This window comes from Coloeus monedula, assembly GCF_965178545.1.
Source record: "Coloeus monedula genome assembly, chromosome: 3".
Lineage (NCBI taxonomy): Eukaryota > Metazoa > Chordata > Aves > Passeriformes > Corvidae > Coloeus > Coloeus monedula.
In genome coordinates this window covers 94,782,053-94,800,555 of record NC_138783.1, presented here as the reverse complement: position 1 = coordinate 94,800,555, position 18,503 = coordinate 94,782,053, and the positions used below count along the sequence as shown (strand labels likewise).

The 18,503-nt window shown below is 40.2% G+C and overlaps 1 protein-coding gene across 2 annotated transcripts in view; it reads right to left on the bottom strand.

Moving 5' to 3' along the window:
* The window catches only part of ANKRD10 (ankyrin repeat domain 10), a 37,458-nt gene extending 34,342 nt beyond the window's left edge, over positions 1-3,116 (bottom strand). For both annotated transcript variants that reach the window (XM_082278559.1, XM_082278560.1), the window contains exon 1: positions 2,823-3,116. In XM_082278559.1, coding sequence (XP_082134685.1) covers positions 2,823-3,023 — 201 coding nt within the window. In that variant the 5' untranslated portion in view covers positions 3,024-3,116. The remainder of the gene's footprint in view (positions 1-2,822) is intronic.
* Positions 3,117-18,503: the final 15,387 nt, after the last annotated feature.

Below are 18,503 nucleotides of genomic sequence, written 5' to 3'. Positions count from 1 at the left end.
CCTATTGACTCTGCTGGTATTTTAAGTATTACTTGTAAGCTGTAGAAGTATGTTTTGGGATAAGTTATTCAAGAACTCTGTGTTTTCACTTTTGGCCATAAGAGACTCCATTTTTACTGGTACTGGTGTTACACCAGTATTCCCCCCCATAAGCCACCTTTCCTCTTTCACATATTCATTTATAACCAACTCGACCACTGCTACTACTTCCTTACTGAAGCATATCTACAACTGCATGCAAGAATGTAGTTCTACACAGCTTTACTGTAAAATTCTTTTGTACTGCCCTTTGATACAGGGAGGGCCATCTTCCATGTTCAACCTGTGCCACAGGTAAAAGGAAAGAAACCTCTCTTTGAAGTTCACCAAACCTGGACTCTTGCTGTGTGCACATGTGTACATGTATGAACTGGCTTAGACTTCACAGCTTAGAGTAGTTCCAGAAAGGACTTCTTCCAGAAGGGAACTAAATCAGTTTTGTCTTTTCAGCCTCCTACAGAGCTGCAGCGAGAACCAATACATGTCTGATGGACCATATTGCTAAATGGCCCTATATCATACAGACAGACATGAAGTTCTGTCATCACATAATTTCTTTGAGGAAAAGAAAAAAACCAAACAAGTGAAAATTCCACAAAATCTAGAAAAACAAAGAAGTGAAGAGGAAGAGTCCTGTTCAGTAACTGTCAATGAACAGTTCAAAAATTAACATTTGAAAACTGTGGTACTTTGAGAAACAGAAGAATTCTCCATTTTGTTTAGATGAATGTGAATTTGGGAAACAAAAAAGCCATAAATGTGAATGTAAGACCCGCATCTGAGCAGCTCTTGTGTCACTGCTGGCAACACTTTGTTGACTAGTGAAAGGTAAAAGTGTAACAATGCCACATAAACACAAAGCCAGCCAGGTTTGGGATCCAATTACACTACTCTTAACTTTTTCAGTGTGTTGTGCAGTCTTTGGCTCTGAGAAAGGAACACAACTAGACTATAACATAAGCAGATAACTTCCATAAATTGTTGCCTAGATCTGATGGCTTTCAGGAAAATACATATACACAAAATTCTATAAAACCCATTTATAGTCTATGTCACCTTTGCAAGTCTCATTTCATTTGTCAGATTCCCCCCCATACGTAACAATACCACCCATCAAATCTGCCCATACCTAAGAAGGAATATGGCAAATACAAGCACAACATGTTGCAGGCCAACTTGCTCCCTTTGTTTGCTGTTTCTGCAAGAGTCTCTTCAACAGAAACTGGAATGCACACAAAAGCTCACACAACCTAGGATGGTTAGCAGAAGGCTGAAGATGCTTACAGGAAAAAACAAAACACATACACTATCCAAAATCTATATCAAACAGTCCAATATCCACTACTTTGCAAAAGCAAGACTGCCAGAAGCTCATACTGAAAAGAAATTCTTACAAGACAGAGAAAGGAAACAGAAGACTGTAAGGCCGATTAGTATCTTTGTATTTTCTACGAGTGTACTTTACAAGGAAAATAAAGGCACTCCACTTTTTTCGGAGTGCATATTATTAGTTTCTTTCTGAACAGATAAAAGGCTGTTCTACATTTTAGATTTTGTGGGTTTAGGGGTTTTTGTTTGTTTGTTTTAAGCCTGAAGACGACTTAGCTATGCTTCTAAAAGCTTCTCAAAGAAGCAACCGCAGGTAAGATCACATAACATATAGAAACCATCTCTTAATGTCCTTTTTTAAACCATGACAACTGCCTAAGTACAGCAATCTTCCTCTTCTGGCACACAACCAATAAACAAATAGAAGTATATGGGAAATGGGAGGGAGAACAAGAACAAAAGCCCGTCGAATTCTGAACCCAGACAAATGAATGAGGAAAAAACCCAGATCCCAACCCTCTAGGCTGGAATCCTTCATAGTCTGAGATACTCACTGCATCAGAAACAGGAAACGCATATATAAAAATCAAGAAATTAGAATACCACTCAAGACGTGAAGTTAGTGAAGCTACCTCTTATGTTTCGGTCTTTTCTGCAATGCAACGACGCCAGAGCAGAAAATTCCATACGTGTGAACCGCAATTTATTTTTCCGACTGAAGGCAACAGAGGAGCGCCTTATAGGCACAACAAGCACCTTCTGCCCGAACTCCTAACGAGCCGGTTGTCATAACACGGGCACCACAACACAGCGGTCTCCAGGTGCGGAGCCTGAGGACGATACGGATCGCGGACAGACCGCGCAGACAAAGCAGAAGCGCCCCGGGAGGGAGGGTCAGCAGGAAAGGAGGATCAGCCGCGGGGCGTGGAAGGGGTCGCGCCGCGGCGGTGCCTCCAGCTCGCATGGCCGGCGACCGCCGGGGGTGTCCAGAGGGGATCAGCTGCTCCTCGTCATTTGCTCCTGGTGCCGGCGGCCCGGGCGCCGTTTGGCAGCCCCGGTGCGAGGCGCGGGGCCGCCGCTGTCACCCGGGAAAGCAGCGGGGAGGGAGAGGTGCGGCTGCCGCCGGCAGTGGGGATGGCATGAGTGATGCGGAGACAGCAGGTGCCGCCAGCCCCGTGACCTGCGCCACCCACGCCTCGCTGACCGCGGGGGCAGGAACGGAGCCAAGGGCCACGGCTGTCCGCTCCCGTCCCGCCCGATTCCCTGAGGAGCGGCAGGAGGCGGCGAGGAAGTGGGGGGGGGGAGGGGGGGGCAGCGGCGCCTCCCAGCACAGCGCGCGCTAGGGGCAAAGATGGCGCCGCGTTGCGCGCGAGCGGGAATCGCCTTCTCCTTCCCCTTCTCCTTCCCGTACCCACCCCCGCTCCCGCCGCCGGCTGAGCCCAGCCAGGCCCCACCTTGCCGAAGTGCGCGGCCCAGTGGATGGGCGTCCAGCCATAGAAGGAATCCTCGGCCGCCAGGTCGGAGCGGGGCGAGCTCTGGAGCAGCGCGCACAGGGCGGGCAGGTCCCCATCGCGGCAGGCGCGGTGCAGGGGGAAGCGCAGGGTCAGCAGCTCCTCGCTAGAGAAGCCCGCCTCGGGGCCGGCTCCCAGCGACATGGCGAGCGGGAGAACGGCGAGAGGGAATGGGAAGGAATGGGGGAGGGAGAAGGGGGAAAAGGAGCGGGCGGGCGCGCGCTGCCCCGGCGGGAAGCGGCGGCGACTGCGGCTGGCGCGCGCGGCCCCGGCACAAAGGGAGCGGGCGGGGCCGCGCGCGACGCTCCGCCCCCCGGCGGGCGGGGCTGGGGGGCCCTGAGGGAGCCCGGACCGGGGTGGAGGGGTCGGCGCCGGGCGGGGCGCGGTGGGGAGAGTGCGGCCGCCCCCTCCCTGCCTCCCGTGCTCCTTCCTCCTCCGTCGTCTGCTCCTCCTTCTGCCCCTTCTTCCCTCTGTCGGTCTTTCTTCTCTCTCTCTCCGCACCCCCTCTTCCTTCCCTCACCGTTTCCTCCTCTCTTTCTTCTCGCTCCCTCTCCCTCTTTCTCTCTCCTCCCCTCCTTCCCTCCCTCCGCTCCCTCCATTCCGCTCTCCTTCTCTTCCGTTCTGCGCCCGGGTTTTCTGTTGTCCGAGGAGGCAGAGCTGCTCTCGCCGCCGCCTCGGGCCGGTGTGGCCGCAGCGGCCGGGGCGGGGCGGGAGCGGCCCGGGCCCGGCGGGAGCGCTTTGTGCTCCTCCGGCGCCGCGGGTGACAGGGACGGCCCGTGTGTCCGCAAGGAAAAGGTGCCGGCGACAGGGCTGTGCCGCGGCACCGGCCTTCGTGGTGTTTGTTCCCGTACACCATGGACGTGCTGTCAAGCCAGCTTCAGCACTCGGAGGTCACTATGGGTTTGTGCTGCTCAGTGGATTGCAAACCAAAGGATAACCCTGCCAGTGACTGGTTAAAATGACAATGCCAGATTTTAAATTGCAGCCAGAAACCAGTCCTTGAGTAATGGCTTCACAAAATGCTTAAGAAATTTCTGTTGGTTGCTCCTAATTGTTTTCTGTCCAAAGTATTTGTGAACGACTTTTTTTGACAGTGGTAAAATTTTATTGATGGTAATGAAGAGTAAAATTGTTTAAGTACGCTCATCTGTCCTTGAAAATCACAGAATCACAGAAGCATGGAATGGTTTTGGTTGGAAGGGACCTTCCAACCCCCCCTGCCACACCTTCCACTAGACCAGGTTGCTCAGGTCTCCATCCAACCCGGCCTTGAACAAGTCCAGGGGTATCCACAACTTCTCTGGGCATCAAGGGATATTCCTTTTTCAGTATACATTATTAAGCAATGCAAGCCAGGAATTATGTTCAGAGGCAAAGAAGGTACAAATAAATTTCTGTTAAAAGTATCAACTAACATAGGCATTTAAAAAGCTTTCCTTTAACATTAGGTTACATTGATCATTAAGGTATTGTGAAATATTTTTTTCTTAATATAGGACTTCTGACTTCTCAGAAATTGTGATTCCGTAAGCATTCTTCACATTTATTTGGCTTCTTTGCATTTGGGCATATATAAAGCTGTGTGTGTACAGTATCCAGTGCTCAGAGAGAAGGTTCCAGCACAAAGAAAAACACCTGCATGCAGAAGGAGCTGTACCTTGGCTTATAGCCCAGCATGAGACATCCCTCTGACATACGCTTCCTGGAGCAAGTACTCTTTTTGTACATATGTTAAATCGTAGAAAAGGAATTGGACAATCAGCATATGGGGCAAATTTTTAGCCTTCAAAAAGGTGATTAAGGAATTCATTCACTGTGGAAAGGCACTGATACAGAGTGGGTGTTTGGCTGGATTGTACTGCTCTCATGTAGAGAAGGTTCTTTCCAGAAAGCTGTTGGAACAGCAAACCGGTTAAAAGATTTGGCTTAAGATTTTCCTTAGAATATCACAAAGATGGCCTGAGCTAGAATCAGTGGATTTAGACTGTAAAAATCATAGAGAAATGAAACACCTTTTTAGTGTTCTCAAAGTTTTGTTTTGATCTGCACAGTCAAGTAATAACATACAGCTCTCTGTACTTAGGACTAGCAGCACAAGTCTGGTACCAAGAAATTTAACTCTAAATTCATAAAAATAATTAACTTGAAATGTAGCTATATTTTTATAGCTGTATCAAGTCAGAATATGAAGATGGAAATCTTGCGTTCAGAAACTTTTGTTTTAACCTTATGTCTTCTTATTTAAACTGTAGAGGTTTATTTCATTTTTTTTTTAATCTGCACAATGGGAATAATAAAATCCTGTCCTGGGTGGTGGTAAGCAACTCAATTGGTCAAACTGCTTTAGGGTAAAAAACATAACACTGTGATATGAATATACAGACGAGGGATTTCAACATGAGGCATTACTGCAGCTAATATTTGTATCCCCTATATGTTATTATATATTCACCAAAATAAAATATTGCTTCAGCTTCTAGAATGCTGCCAAGTTATAGGTCTCAGAATAACGTGCAAAGGAGGATGGATTACAAATCAGCCCTTTTATAGATGGTGACACTGAAGCACGGGAAAGCTAAATGCTTTGGCCAGGGGAGGGAGTACTTTCAGCTACAGCAACTTTCAGTTCAGTCCCTTATCCTTTGCTTTACAAAAACGTTCATTTTATGTTGGACCTGGCCTTTGTTTTCCCAAGCTCTAAAAGCTCATCATCCTATATGCACTTCCTATCCTGGGTTATGGGGATTTGTTCCCCATGTACAGGTAGGCAGATGCTAACACCTTATATCTGTATTCCTTGTTTGAGGATTAAATAATGCAAATCCTGTATGATGGAGCAGTTGAAAGAAAAAAGGAAAAAAACCAAAAAACAAAAAAAAACAAACCAAAACAAAAAACCCCCAAAACAAAGCACACAAAACCCAAAAAGAAACAAGGAAAAAGACAAACCAAAACAAAACCCCCCAACCTATACCACAGCTTATGTTCACAAAAATGGACCTTACCATGATGTTTGGTCTTAAAGAACACAGTTTCCCTGTTTAAAAAAAGCAATCTGTTTTTTGTAGTGTTGTGTATAAGCACTGACATAGTTGTTCGCATATTATTTATAACTATCATAAAAAGCAATAAGGAATGTGGGTTATAGTGAAGATGAGCAAAACTTGAAGATTCCTGACCTTGAGAAGAGTAAGATATTCAAGATTTGCATGTGTTTTTTATCTTACACAGGGAAATAGAAACTGCCACACCACACAAAAACAGGGGTCTGGCTAGTGCCCTTACGGACACTGACTTCATTTACCTTCTAGTAATTCCTACAAGATAGACAACTACCACTGCATTCTTTTTGGAAAGGGGGAAAAAGAATGCAGAGAGGGGAAGAGGCTTTAACAGTGATGTGCAGGAATTCTGCATGTAGGACTGAAAGCTGGTATATCTTGTTTCGTGACTAAATTCTTTGTTACGAGGTCAACCTTTTTTATTTCCATGCTAGTGATCTACACCAAAAGTTCCAAAATAGGCAAGCACAGTGTTCTCTATATGAGACTGATTCCTTAATCAGTCTGTAGTTGGCATATGACTTGTGAAATTGCATTTGTTTCTATTTTTTGAAATGTGAATCATTGTCCAGATAAAGGTAAAAACACCTATGTTTTGATATTCTGCATTTCCTTTGACTTCCTTAAAATATTTTGGCAATGGACTTTGAAAGTTAATTAGATTTAATAGAAATAGAATCTTTAACTAGTGTCATATCTCGTGAAACTAAGGATATGGAAATTCTGTTTTTTTTAACATTTCACTTCAATTACAATTTATTCTTTTGTATTTCTCTATCATTATTGTGGCTAGATTCTTTATAGAACAAGACAAATCTTAAAGAGATTTTTAACAATCTTGCTGTGCAAAAGATCAGATACATAAAATATAAATCTGTTTTGTAATTCTAACTTCTTTCTAGATGATAGATTTGGTTTCCCTGACCTGCTATTATGGTCTGTTTGCACATGGCATAATTCAAGAGATTGACAGTCATGGGTTAAACTGTGATTTACAAAGTTTTATGAAAAAAATGGGCACAGTAATACATACATACAGAAAGAACATTTTGTTTTTTTAGTATTTTCTGTTTTATATAAAGAAATGTTAGCACTTAATATGTTTTTTAAACGGAAGTCTTTATTGGAATGCAGTAAACAGTATTGTAAATGCCTACAGTATTATTTATTTTAAAAATACGTTCTTGATTTTTTTTTAATTACTCAGAGTTCATGTACTAAACTTAGAACACATTTTTGTATATTTGAAAAAAAGTAGTTATTTGCAGTCCTATTTGCATCAATTTCATCCTCAGTTCTATTCTTGGTCTTTTAAGGGAAGTGAGAAGCTTTGTTTCTGTTTCTGTTGGATCAAGGAGGTAGACTTCATATTTTGTTGGGGTGTTTAACAGAATTAAATTTCTCCTGAGAGAGAAACAGCAAAAGACACAGAAGAGCTTATAGGCAAAGTGGAGTGGAAGAAGAGATTGACTTTATTTTAACTAAGTTTGCTTTTATGTTCTCTTTTGGCTAATGGCACAGAAATAAAATGGTCTGTAAATGAGGACATCTTGAATATTCACTAGTCTAACAAGCATATATTTAAAAATTAAACATGTTATTTTAAACACGTGGTTTGTGAAAAAGGGCTTGCTGGGTTACTTAGCTGTAATGTACTTGTCTTCTCTGTGCCACTCCGATACAAATAAATTGTATTTGCCCATTTTTCTTTTCAGACAGGTTGAATATGGAGCATTTTGTAATAACAAGTACTGAACAAAGTCAGGGTTTTGTTTGTAAAATACTGTAGAATTTAATCAAATACAGAATTCATTCATATTGCTCTATTCTTGCTGTAACGAGCTTACACTGGTTAACACTTAGGGCTTTATTTAGTTGCCCATACATACATATCTAGTGCTATTTGAGGTACCCAAGAGTATTTGTCCCTGGTGTCAGCTGCTGCTGCAGAACAGGATCAGTTTACACAAGTTCTCTGTTGTGCCTGCACAGAGCTGACAGATATCTTGAGAGTCTGAAGGCTTCTTAGGCTAACACTTATCCATAAATGTTATTTGAATTTATGTGCCCAGTCACATAAGGAGTTCCTCAAATTTTGTCTGGTCCTGAATCCCATAAAACCTCTTGTCTTTGGAGGAGGTTGTCACAGAGTCGCTGTCCACATCCTACATTATACCTGAATCTACTGCTGGGTCTGTGGGTCATTGTAGTAGCTATTTGTGTTTCATTTTGTTTTCCTGTCTTTGAGGGTGATTCTCCAAAAGGACAAACTTATTCAGATGTTATTAATCTTCCTTTTTTCATTTTTTTCCCAAACCTCTCAGTGAACTGTGATGAAAATATGACATTTCTTTAGATGCCATGATTTTTTTTTTAGCAATGGTGGGAACTGTCCATCATTTTTCTAGTGTAAATAGAAACTGACTCATAATTTTCAGGGAGTAGTTCAAAGATTAGAATTACTTCCTATTTTTGGTTAAATTAAACCACAGCTGAGTGGTGCACCACTTGATGTATGTTGTTCTTATCTAGATTTTTGTCTGTCTTCACCTTTCTTGAGCAAAGACCAAGTGTTCTATTTAAATCACTCCTAAAACAAAATTGGAAATAAACACCTTTTTTTTTTTTTTCACATGGAAATTATTGGGTAAAACAGCTGAAACATTTTGTAAAAATTAATTTCATAAACTTAGAAACATTGGTGCTCAAGTGCTAAAACTGAGTGTGTATAGTATGTGAGGCCTCTGGAGGTACAAAGATCAGAAAATTAATAGCAGCAGTAGCTGCGAACATGGAAAAAAAAGTCATGAGTGGAAAAACAGTAAACTGAAAGTCCTTTATCCTCCTTTCCAGTCCTCAGTTCTCAGAGTTTTGTCTGGCAAGAAAAGCAGGGAATCTGTCTGACTTTCAAATAATTACTGATGTATTACTCTGTTGTAGGCTAGTAGCGAAGAGCAGCTGTGCCCTGTAGACAGAGCCAACTTCTCCCTTTCCCATCCCCCATTTCTAACTGCCTTCCCTGGAGAAAGCAATCTCACTGTTAAATAAACTAGGGTTGGGTTGCAAGACAAACCAAGAGTTCATTGGGAAAATATTTACTCATGCGTAAAGAAGCCCTTTTAAAAAACTTTGCTGCTTAGGAAACGATGCGATTTCATCGGTAATAAATAAAAACAGATTTGTTGCACTACAGTTGTAAAGCTGCCATCTTTTATGAGCCTGGGAAGAGTGACCTTTTTCATCATAAGGCTTTGTCAATTCTGCCTCCGTGCAACTCTTCTCTTCTCCATACGTATGAATCTGGGCCATGCTCAGCTGAGAGGTCTAGTCCTTAAAAGATAAGGGAGTTTATTATAGTTGTTGGCTTTTTGACAAACTACTTTTATTTCCCCCACATTCTTTATCAGTTTTAACTGAAAATTAACATTTATTGAGTGGCAAAATACCAGAATTGTGATTAAAAACAGTACTGTAAGAAATCAATACCAGCCCATTTTTATTTTCCATTTATGTTGAGTCTGAACCACTGTAATGAGAAGGTTCTTCAATGTCCTCATGTTCAAATTGTGTCCTGATTGTAAAAATAAAAATAAAGGAAAAAACCAAAGTTGACATTTAGGCTGAATATAAATCTGACTTGCTGAATACTTTCAGTAAGTAACTGCTATCTGAAACAGGATGGATCAATCATGTAATAATCTAGAAACCTTCACATGGGAAAGTATTTAATAAAGGTGAATCTGTCATTTCCACTTACAAAGAGAGGGAACAAAAATCCAGAGGAAGGTGAAGAATGTGAAACATCTGTGTCTGAGCCTAGCAAGTATCCTTGAAACCTGCACCCTGTTCAGTGAGATCAGACGCTTGTATTTGAGGGTTTTAGTTCTTACTGCTTAAAAAGAGCATGCTCCTCCCCAAACTGTGATTTAATAAAGCAATTGTGGCACCACATTTTCATTGGAAGTTGGTGCCTGGTGTTTCGGTTGTTCAGGAAAAGGATTGAAAAAGACTGAACAGCCTGTGTCATCAGTAAAAGGTTTCTATTTCAGCTTGCATCATATGAAAGGAGCCATCTTGTGGTTGTCTCCTTTGCAAATAAAATGTTGCTGTAAGATTGCCTTGAAAAGCTGAAGTGAAGCATGTGTCTACGCCTCTACACCTGTGTGATGATTTTTCTTCTGTTGTTAGAAATGTTACCTTCCAAGTAACACTTGACCTTACAAATGTTTTTACTCAGATAATTTTTTTCTATCAGGTTCTAGTTCTACCAAATCTTCAGAATTAAAATAGCATGTCTGTCTGTTCATTCAGGAATAAACTAGATGTGTTCAATCTGCATTTCAGTGCTAGTCAATATTTGCTAGTCCTCTGACCTCTGTTCAGACTTTAATCTGCACTCTAAATTTTGCTTTAAACTACAATCAACTGCATATCCTCTGAAATATGACCCTTAGTAGAAATATTTGTGATGCTAAATTATATATATATATATGTATATATGTATATACATATATATATATGTAATCTTCATTGAAATGTGCTCTCTGGGAACTGTCTGCATTCCAGGCATGAGGCATCCTCATCCTTTGCTCCTGGACTTCAAACTTGTCTTAGGGAGCCAACATTTAGACGATACATCAGTCAGATTTCTTTACCTCTTTGCTGATGCACAATGTCACTTACCAGTTTTAGAGTTTGATAAATCCACGCAATCCTGAGTAGATGAGCAAATTTATTTTATGTAGATTAGCTCACTGATGCTTGTATCAATTTATTTAAATATATTTTTAAAAATCCCCACCAATTAACCTTAGTTAAACCATATAAACACAAGCTTCAGTCATAAAGTTTAAAGTTAAATTTCCCTAATAACTTTGAATAAGGGTATGTATGATTCAGCTTGGGTAGCCATCTGCCTACTGCAGTTGTTAGTTCCAGGCCAAGGATCACCATAACTTGCTGAAAGTATAGAAAAATGTTACAGATTTGTATTTGATTGCTTTTTTAAATTGATTGGAAGACAAAAATACATGGAATCCATAGTTTTTGGTATTTGTGCACATACTGCAAGTAACAGATAAGCAAAGTCTTGCTTTAGAATGTGCCATTTGAGGTTTATTATATTCCTTAGAGTTGAAGAAAAGATTACTCTAGGAAAATGCAAATCTTGAATTGGGGTTTGAAGTGAGTCTAATACTTACTCTTGCTGAAATGGAAGGTAGACTTTGAGAAAAGGAGAGACAGGATTAGTGATAGTTTTTACTGCATATGGATTGGAAAGACATTGTAAAAACTGTATTTTGGGAAAGTATTTGACACATTGGATTAAAATTAGACCTGATAAAATTTTCAATCAGAGAATACCATTTACTTTTTTACTAAAAATATATGTGGGGTCCTTCAGAATATGTTTTCTTTGTTAAGTATAACATTTTTTGATGAAAATCTGATTAAAAAAAATTAAAATAGTTTAAAACTTTGTACTAAAATTGTTTTTAAATTTTTAAATAAGATACTTAAGTTTCTCTTCATATTTTAAATCTCTTGCTGATATCTTTACTTTTTCTCCTCCTCCTTTACAATTTCTCCTCAATTCTCCTCCTTAATCTCCTCAAGATTATATTTTGCTTGAGATGGAAAAATTATTTCCAGTGTCACTCTAAATAAGATCAAACTGTAAAATGACATCTCACTGTTTGAGAAAATGATTTAATTGAATGAAGCACCACAGTTGCAGAGAACATAAGCAGAGAAATCAAAGGTATCATGCCATGTAGGATTTGGACATTATCTATCTGTAAGATTGTGTTTGCTCTGCTGTAAGCAACAATAATTTTCATGTGTAATCATAGATATTTACTTTCTATTTTAATTACTGCTCTCTGTCTTGCATCCAGTAAAGGAGACATAATCTCTGGAATGAAAGAAGTAGGAGGGGATTCTTGCCTAGGAAATAGGTTAAAAGCAAGTGAGTTAAAATATCTTCCCTCCGAAAGTGTTGCTGGCATGACAGTGATGATTATTCTGAGTGCTGGAATAAGAGAGACAACATATGTATGAGATTATTTTTCACACAAATAATCTGCAGCTACATAGGAAAGTAAGTATTTCAATGTACAGGATCCTGGAAGATAACGGATTAGAATAACAATTAAAATATTAATGGTTAACCTGCTTCATTTCAGTAGCTGTTAGGATGCAGAAAGACTCCTTTCAAAAATTGAGTCTGTGCGTCTCTGAAGACAGCCATCACAGTTACCCAGAACCACAGCTTCACCTCTGTCTCTACATATTTGAGTGGTACTGGAAGCAAAAACTTATTTTTTGTATGTTTCCACAAAAATATGTACTTGGTGAAACTGAAATCACACATTCATAGATCCCAGACAGATGTAGTTGTGGAGCTTTTTTGTGAAAAGACATAAAAAAGTCCAGAAACTTGGCAATTGTAGCATATTCAGAAGAGAATAAACACACATTCTAAGAAATGTGGAATGTAAAGAAGTTAAAAGGGATCAAATGTGAGAATGGACTGCTTGAAAGAGAGTACCTTTTTAAAGTATTGTGTTCCCTCTAATTGCTAAACTCTATGAAAGCTGTTGAAAAGTATCAGCATATACTAATTTAACAGGACTGATCAGAGTTGATTAGAATTACCTAGATTCAGCTTCCAGAAATTTCTTGTTGCTAAGTGAATTTGTAGTCATAGACATGTTTCTGACCTAGGTCAGCACTTCCGTATTAATAAACAAGAAGTCAAGTAAGATTTTCCCTAGGAATAAGTCACTGCCATCCACTGCCTATGGAAGCTTTTAGCAGATAAGCCTTAAGGTTACCTTTGTCCAGATTTTTTCATTTCTATTAACTAGGATTACGCTGAGTTGGCAGTCAGAAATTGTGTTATTCAAAACAGTAAGGAAAGCATTTTTAAACTGTTTTGTGAAATAATTAGATGGCAGAATCTGGAAGAAAATGTTGTAATGCCACAATCTGGAAACTCAACCAAAAAAGAAACTAATTGTCTCCCTGCATTTCTTTCCACCTTGACATATTGAATGAATGTCTAATTTACTTGGTTGAAATCTTTTGCTTCAATAGTGAACTGATTTGCCAAAAAGAAAATACTTCTGGCACAGAGAGATATTTCAAACATCTGTGGAGGAACACAAGCTTTATTTGTGCTCTGAAAAGTTTACAGATATCATATACATATACAGTGTGAGAGTCTGGTGGAAGTTAATCAGTGATATTTCCAGTGAATTCACCTCCAGATGAGCGTTGTCTCTTTTTGTTGTTTACTTTGGTATTATAACAAGTGAATATTTGTTCCTTTTTATAAGACTTCAGATTTAATCTTGAGAAGTATAGTGTATTTTTACCACATCCAGTAGATGCTAGACATCATTTAAACCAGCTAAAAACCTAAAACCTTATCGCACACCCTTGGTTCTTGCAGACACCAACCTGTCTTTCACCAGTGTCATCTCTTCTGCAATATCTAAGTCCAGGTTCTGATCTGATTGGAATCACATTAATTTTCACTGAACTCACCAAAATAGCAGAACAGCTTTAAACTGTTAGCTTCATTAATTAGATTGGTGATTTTACTGTATAAATCTGTGCCAGTGATAACTATTTGGCTGGACTGAAGAAGTGGTTATAGAACCAAGTGCAGCTATGTGGAAAGTGACTGCGAAGACCTTGCCTTATGTGCAACTTCAGTACATTTTCCTCAGTCTGCTGGGCGTATCAGGGTGTTTTCTGAAATAACACAGTACTCAGCAGGAAGTACCAAGAGTAAATGCTGGCCTGAAAGCAAAAGCTTTAGGCAGAGCAAACCAGCACAGCAGCCTGGAAGCCTCTCCATGTAATATTTTTTATTCTATCAGATGCTGTCTAGCTGACTGTAGTGGCGACATTCTTGTATCATAATATCCTAAAATGCAGATATTCCTCTTATTGACCAATCTTTCTGACAGATACAGACATTTCAGGGAGAAAAGATCTGTCTCGTTTAGTCATAGTGTTGCCATTCTGAAGAAGTTGTTTCTGAAATTAGACCTAGCAAGTTTTATGGCGCATCTTACAAGAAAGCTTAAACCACAGCTATTATTTATATCACCATAAAGCAGTGGTGTAACCCCAAAGGAATGGCAATGTGTTATTTTAAGCAATCAGACAGGACATGAGAGACTGTCTGATATCACACGATGGCATAAAAGTTAATGCTGAAGATCTTTAGCCATGCCAGGTTTTGAAATGATGGATAGTACCATATCTAAAATGTGTTACCTTTTTTAAACGCATGTTATTTTCTCCCTGCTTGGGGAATAATTGTCTGCTAATCACAGTAATGAAACGGATGACTAAACTTGCAAATCTGCCTTGACTTTCAAGCATTTGAGAAGCTGAGGAACATCCAAGCACTTTGGATACCAGCCTGCATTATGGTAGAACGGGTTTGGTTCATCCTCTACTTGACGTTTCTTATGTTGTCCCAGGTGAGACATACTGGTCCAGACCTACAAAGACTTCTTGCTCCCATTGGTAGCAGCTGAAACCCACTTTAAATAGCAGTTACTTTCTTAAAACCTTCTATGGATCTGCACCTGGGTCCATATTCATTGGGAAAATAGCCTGAGAGAACTGCTGGGACTCCATTGTTCCACGAGTTTTGTGAACCTAAGTATAATTTATGTAATGTTCTGAGCTACTACAAAGGACAGGGAAATAGATATACATAGACAAAAGCTTACAATTTTCTCTAATACATCAATGTTGTGGTTTGATGCTGGTTAATTGCCAGCCACCCATGAAAAACTATTCACTTATTTTCCTTTGCAATAGCTGAGAAGAGGAGGGGAAATTAACATGAAAACTTCATGAGTTGAGATAAGGCTTAGGGGAAAAACATTTCAAGGCAAAACAGGTTTAAAACTTAAACAGTATAAAGATTTATTATTAACAGAATTAAAAGGAAAAAGGGTAAATGAGAACCAAAGCGAACTTTCAGAACACCTTTCTTTCCCAGTCCCTCCCTCTTTCCACCGGCCGCACAAGGAAACAAAACATGGGGTTTTGGTCAGTATTTCACTTCTTAAAAGTCTTTCTTCAGTATGCTTAAGGAAAAGAGCTTCTTCTGCTGTGCTGTGGGATCTTTCCTACAGGAGATAATTCTCTGTGAACTTTTCTAGCGTGGTTTTAACTTCCACAAGCAACAGTCCTGCCTGAACCTGCTGCAATGTGAATCCCTCCCACGGGTCAAGCAGTCTTCCAACAAGTGAGGGTCATTTTAGTTCATGGGGTTTAGTCTTTTAACAATGAGCTATTTTAGATTGGAAGCGACAGCTTTCTTCCTCTATCTCTAAAAACAAAGATCATCTCTCTCTCTCTGTCCAAGTTCCTCACTAGATTGCAGCTTTTCAGTGTCCACACACTTCAACGTGAATACTCTTCTTCACGGGCTGTGCGTGGATCTCTGCATCCCCCCCATGCACCTCATGAATTATAGGGAAACAGTTTGTTGTATTATAGTCCTCACCACGGCTTGCAGCAGAATCTCAGCTCCGGCGTTTGGAGGCCTTCCTTCCTCTCCTTTTTTTCACTGACCTTCGTGTTGCCATGTTGGTTTTCCTCATGTGTCCTCACTTTTCCTTTTTCTCTGACTTAGAAGAAATTTGGTGTCTGTAAGTTGCAGTTGAGAGGTTGATCTCATCCCGGCTCTGCATTGGGGAATTGCTTGCCATGCCTCTCGCTGCCGGCCGCACGGTCCTCGCCAGCACCACACGGGCAGCTCCAGCCTCAGGAGGGCCCCGGCCGTGCAGTCCTGGCCTCAGGAAGGCCCCCACAGGGATGGGCCCCAGCCACCACCCCACCACCCCCCGGGAGAAGAAAGCAAGCTTCCCTCAGTTTTTCCTGTCTTAAATATGGCATCACAGAGGCGTTACCAACTTGTCTAATTGCGGTAGTAACCTGCCCATTGTCAGAGCCTTCAGCAATTGGCTCTGTGCCGGACATAGACGTTTGGAGCAGCTTTTCTCCCTCCTCCACTTAGAACTAGACTGTTTTTAAACTAGCACAGTCACCCATGAAAAAATCTTTGATACTAAAGCTGTAATGTCTTCATATCAAAGGACATGTTACCACTGGAAAAAAAAACCAAAACAAAACAAAATCCCAAAAGTGCAAGCTATAAAACTTTTGGGAAATGCTTTGGGGTTTTTTTTCTCAGAGAGATGGTAGGAAAATAAAGCCCTGTGTGTGGATAAGAGCCATTTGGCTCAAATAACCCCAAAATTTGGCGCTATAAGCAAATTAGTATTGATAGAATTCCAGGCTGTTGTGATACATAGTGATACAGAACCATAGTTCTTTGCTTTCTATATAGCTATCATTACATGATTTTTTTCACACATTTCACACATTTATTAATGTATTTTCTTAGCTTAATATAATATATGATTTGTATTCCAATTGCATAAATCATAACCTAAACAATTATTTGTTCACCTATACATCAGAATCAAGAAAGTATTTCTGACTTTTAAAAATCATGTTTCTGATTTTTTTTTTTTAATTTGTGAACTTGAACTTGTGGATTCCTGCTCTCTTACCAGATGATATCTATTGTCCAAAGGACAGGAAGCACTGGCGTGTTTTTGCCTCTTCTGAAAGTATTTCTGCTGCCTGTTGAAGGGAGCAATGTAGGTGACTAATTACTAGCACTCAGCTCACTGGAGCGCAGGTTAAGGCCCATCAATTTGAGAGGTACGTATATCATAAGACATCTGTGATGCCCTTTGCCCCAGCATCACCCCATGCGTGTTGAGGCAGTCCAAATTCAGCATACTGGATCCATAACCATTCTCAGGGGAAGGCAAGGAGGAAATCTGCTATTTTAAACTGCTCACTCTGACTTGGATTTGCCCTCCATTCAAAGCTGCACCTATATAGAAGCCAAGACACCTCTTTGGGTATAAAAACATCCAAGGTTCAATGTTGTAGTGCTCCATCTAAATCAGTTTGTAGAACAAGTGTATAAAGTTTTTGATGGTACTAGACTGAGGAATCAAGTTCACCCCTTGTAGAACAATAGAAATGGTAAAGGCAGCAGCAGGACCACAGTGTTGAATGAAAATCACTGACCTGCCAGTCTGTTTTTGCCTTGACCAAAGACCAAGATCTTTATGATTCGCTGTCAATGTCTGTTTTATCTTCAGTTTTGACTAAAAGAAAAAAAAAAAAAAAAAGAGGATGCTTGCCACTGTTGCCACTGTTTATGTTTTTAAATATTCCAGACTGTATGTGTTGAGATGTGTGACCTCAGAAGTTAAAGTTATGCATGTACCATGTACTATATAACACGTGTATTTGGAACCTTTTCTGGGTGTCTGCATACATTCCAAAATGTATAGTGCTTGGGAGGAAAAGAAAGTATATTTAAACCTTTCAGTTTTGGGAAAATGCCTAACTAAAATAGGAATATGAGTTCATAAATTCACTGGGGAATTGTAAGGATGGTTGCTGATCAGGTCTATAGTGAATTTAGGAGCAGAGCTTCTAAAGGCAGATGTAGCTAGCAGACAGTTTGGGAATGGGCACAATGCTGGGGTCTCAAACAGATAGGATGTCTCCTGACAATGAGAATCAGGAAGAAAAATGCTAATGATTTTGTTCAGCCTGACTTTATATTTCTCACCTTTAGCCAGCCCTTTGAACTATTCTGACCAAATGTTAAAGAGATCTCCCAGGGTAGGTCTTATGTAATAAGTTCCATTATTTGAGTTTTATCCAGCAGTCTAGATTTGGGACATACTTAGCTATTTCTTAGAATGATTAGCTCAATTTTATTCAGGTTTTCCATGGTTTTACTGCCAGGCAGTTTAACTGAAAGTAACTCAGTTTTCCCCTGTGTCTTATATTATCGGAAAGAACCCCTAACTGTCAAGAGTTTGTATGATGCTTTATAATTTTTTTTCTAATACTGATGTAATTCTTGCACAATATATGTGTTCTAGTGTTACCTAGACTCTACAGTTACTATTATATGGATGACATACTGCTGGGAATGTAAATGGGAAAGCCCATTGTTCAGAACTACATATTTGTAAGAGCAGTATGTTAAGAATAGGAGCAGTGAGAGTGCTGAATCACAAGTAGTGAGGCTCACGTAGTGATGGTTGTGACACTTCCTGCTCCCAGCTGTCCTTTCCATCCCATGACATGTGGTTTTCCACCCTCAGTGAAAAGATCATTCAGCTGTTCAATGTAGCAGCTGCTGAATTTCTTTAATTTGCAGCCAAACGTATTAAGGTAAGCCCAAATAATTTTTGGCTTACCTTTAAACTAACTTAAAACTTAAACTGTTCTGCCAACAGTAGTACATCAGCAGCAGTTTCTCAACTGAGACATGGTTGCAGCAGAACAGAAACCTTGGGGGAATGGGAGAGACAACTTTTATCAATGTCCTCAATGGACTCAAGCTGTTGGATGGTAAAAAGGTTATATTATTATTCTGTGTTGAGAAGCTCAGGAGCATTTCCAGGCTCTTTGGTGTGAGCAC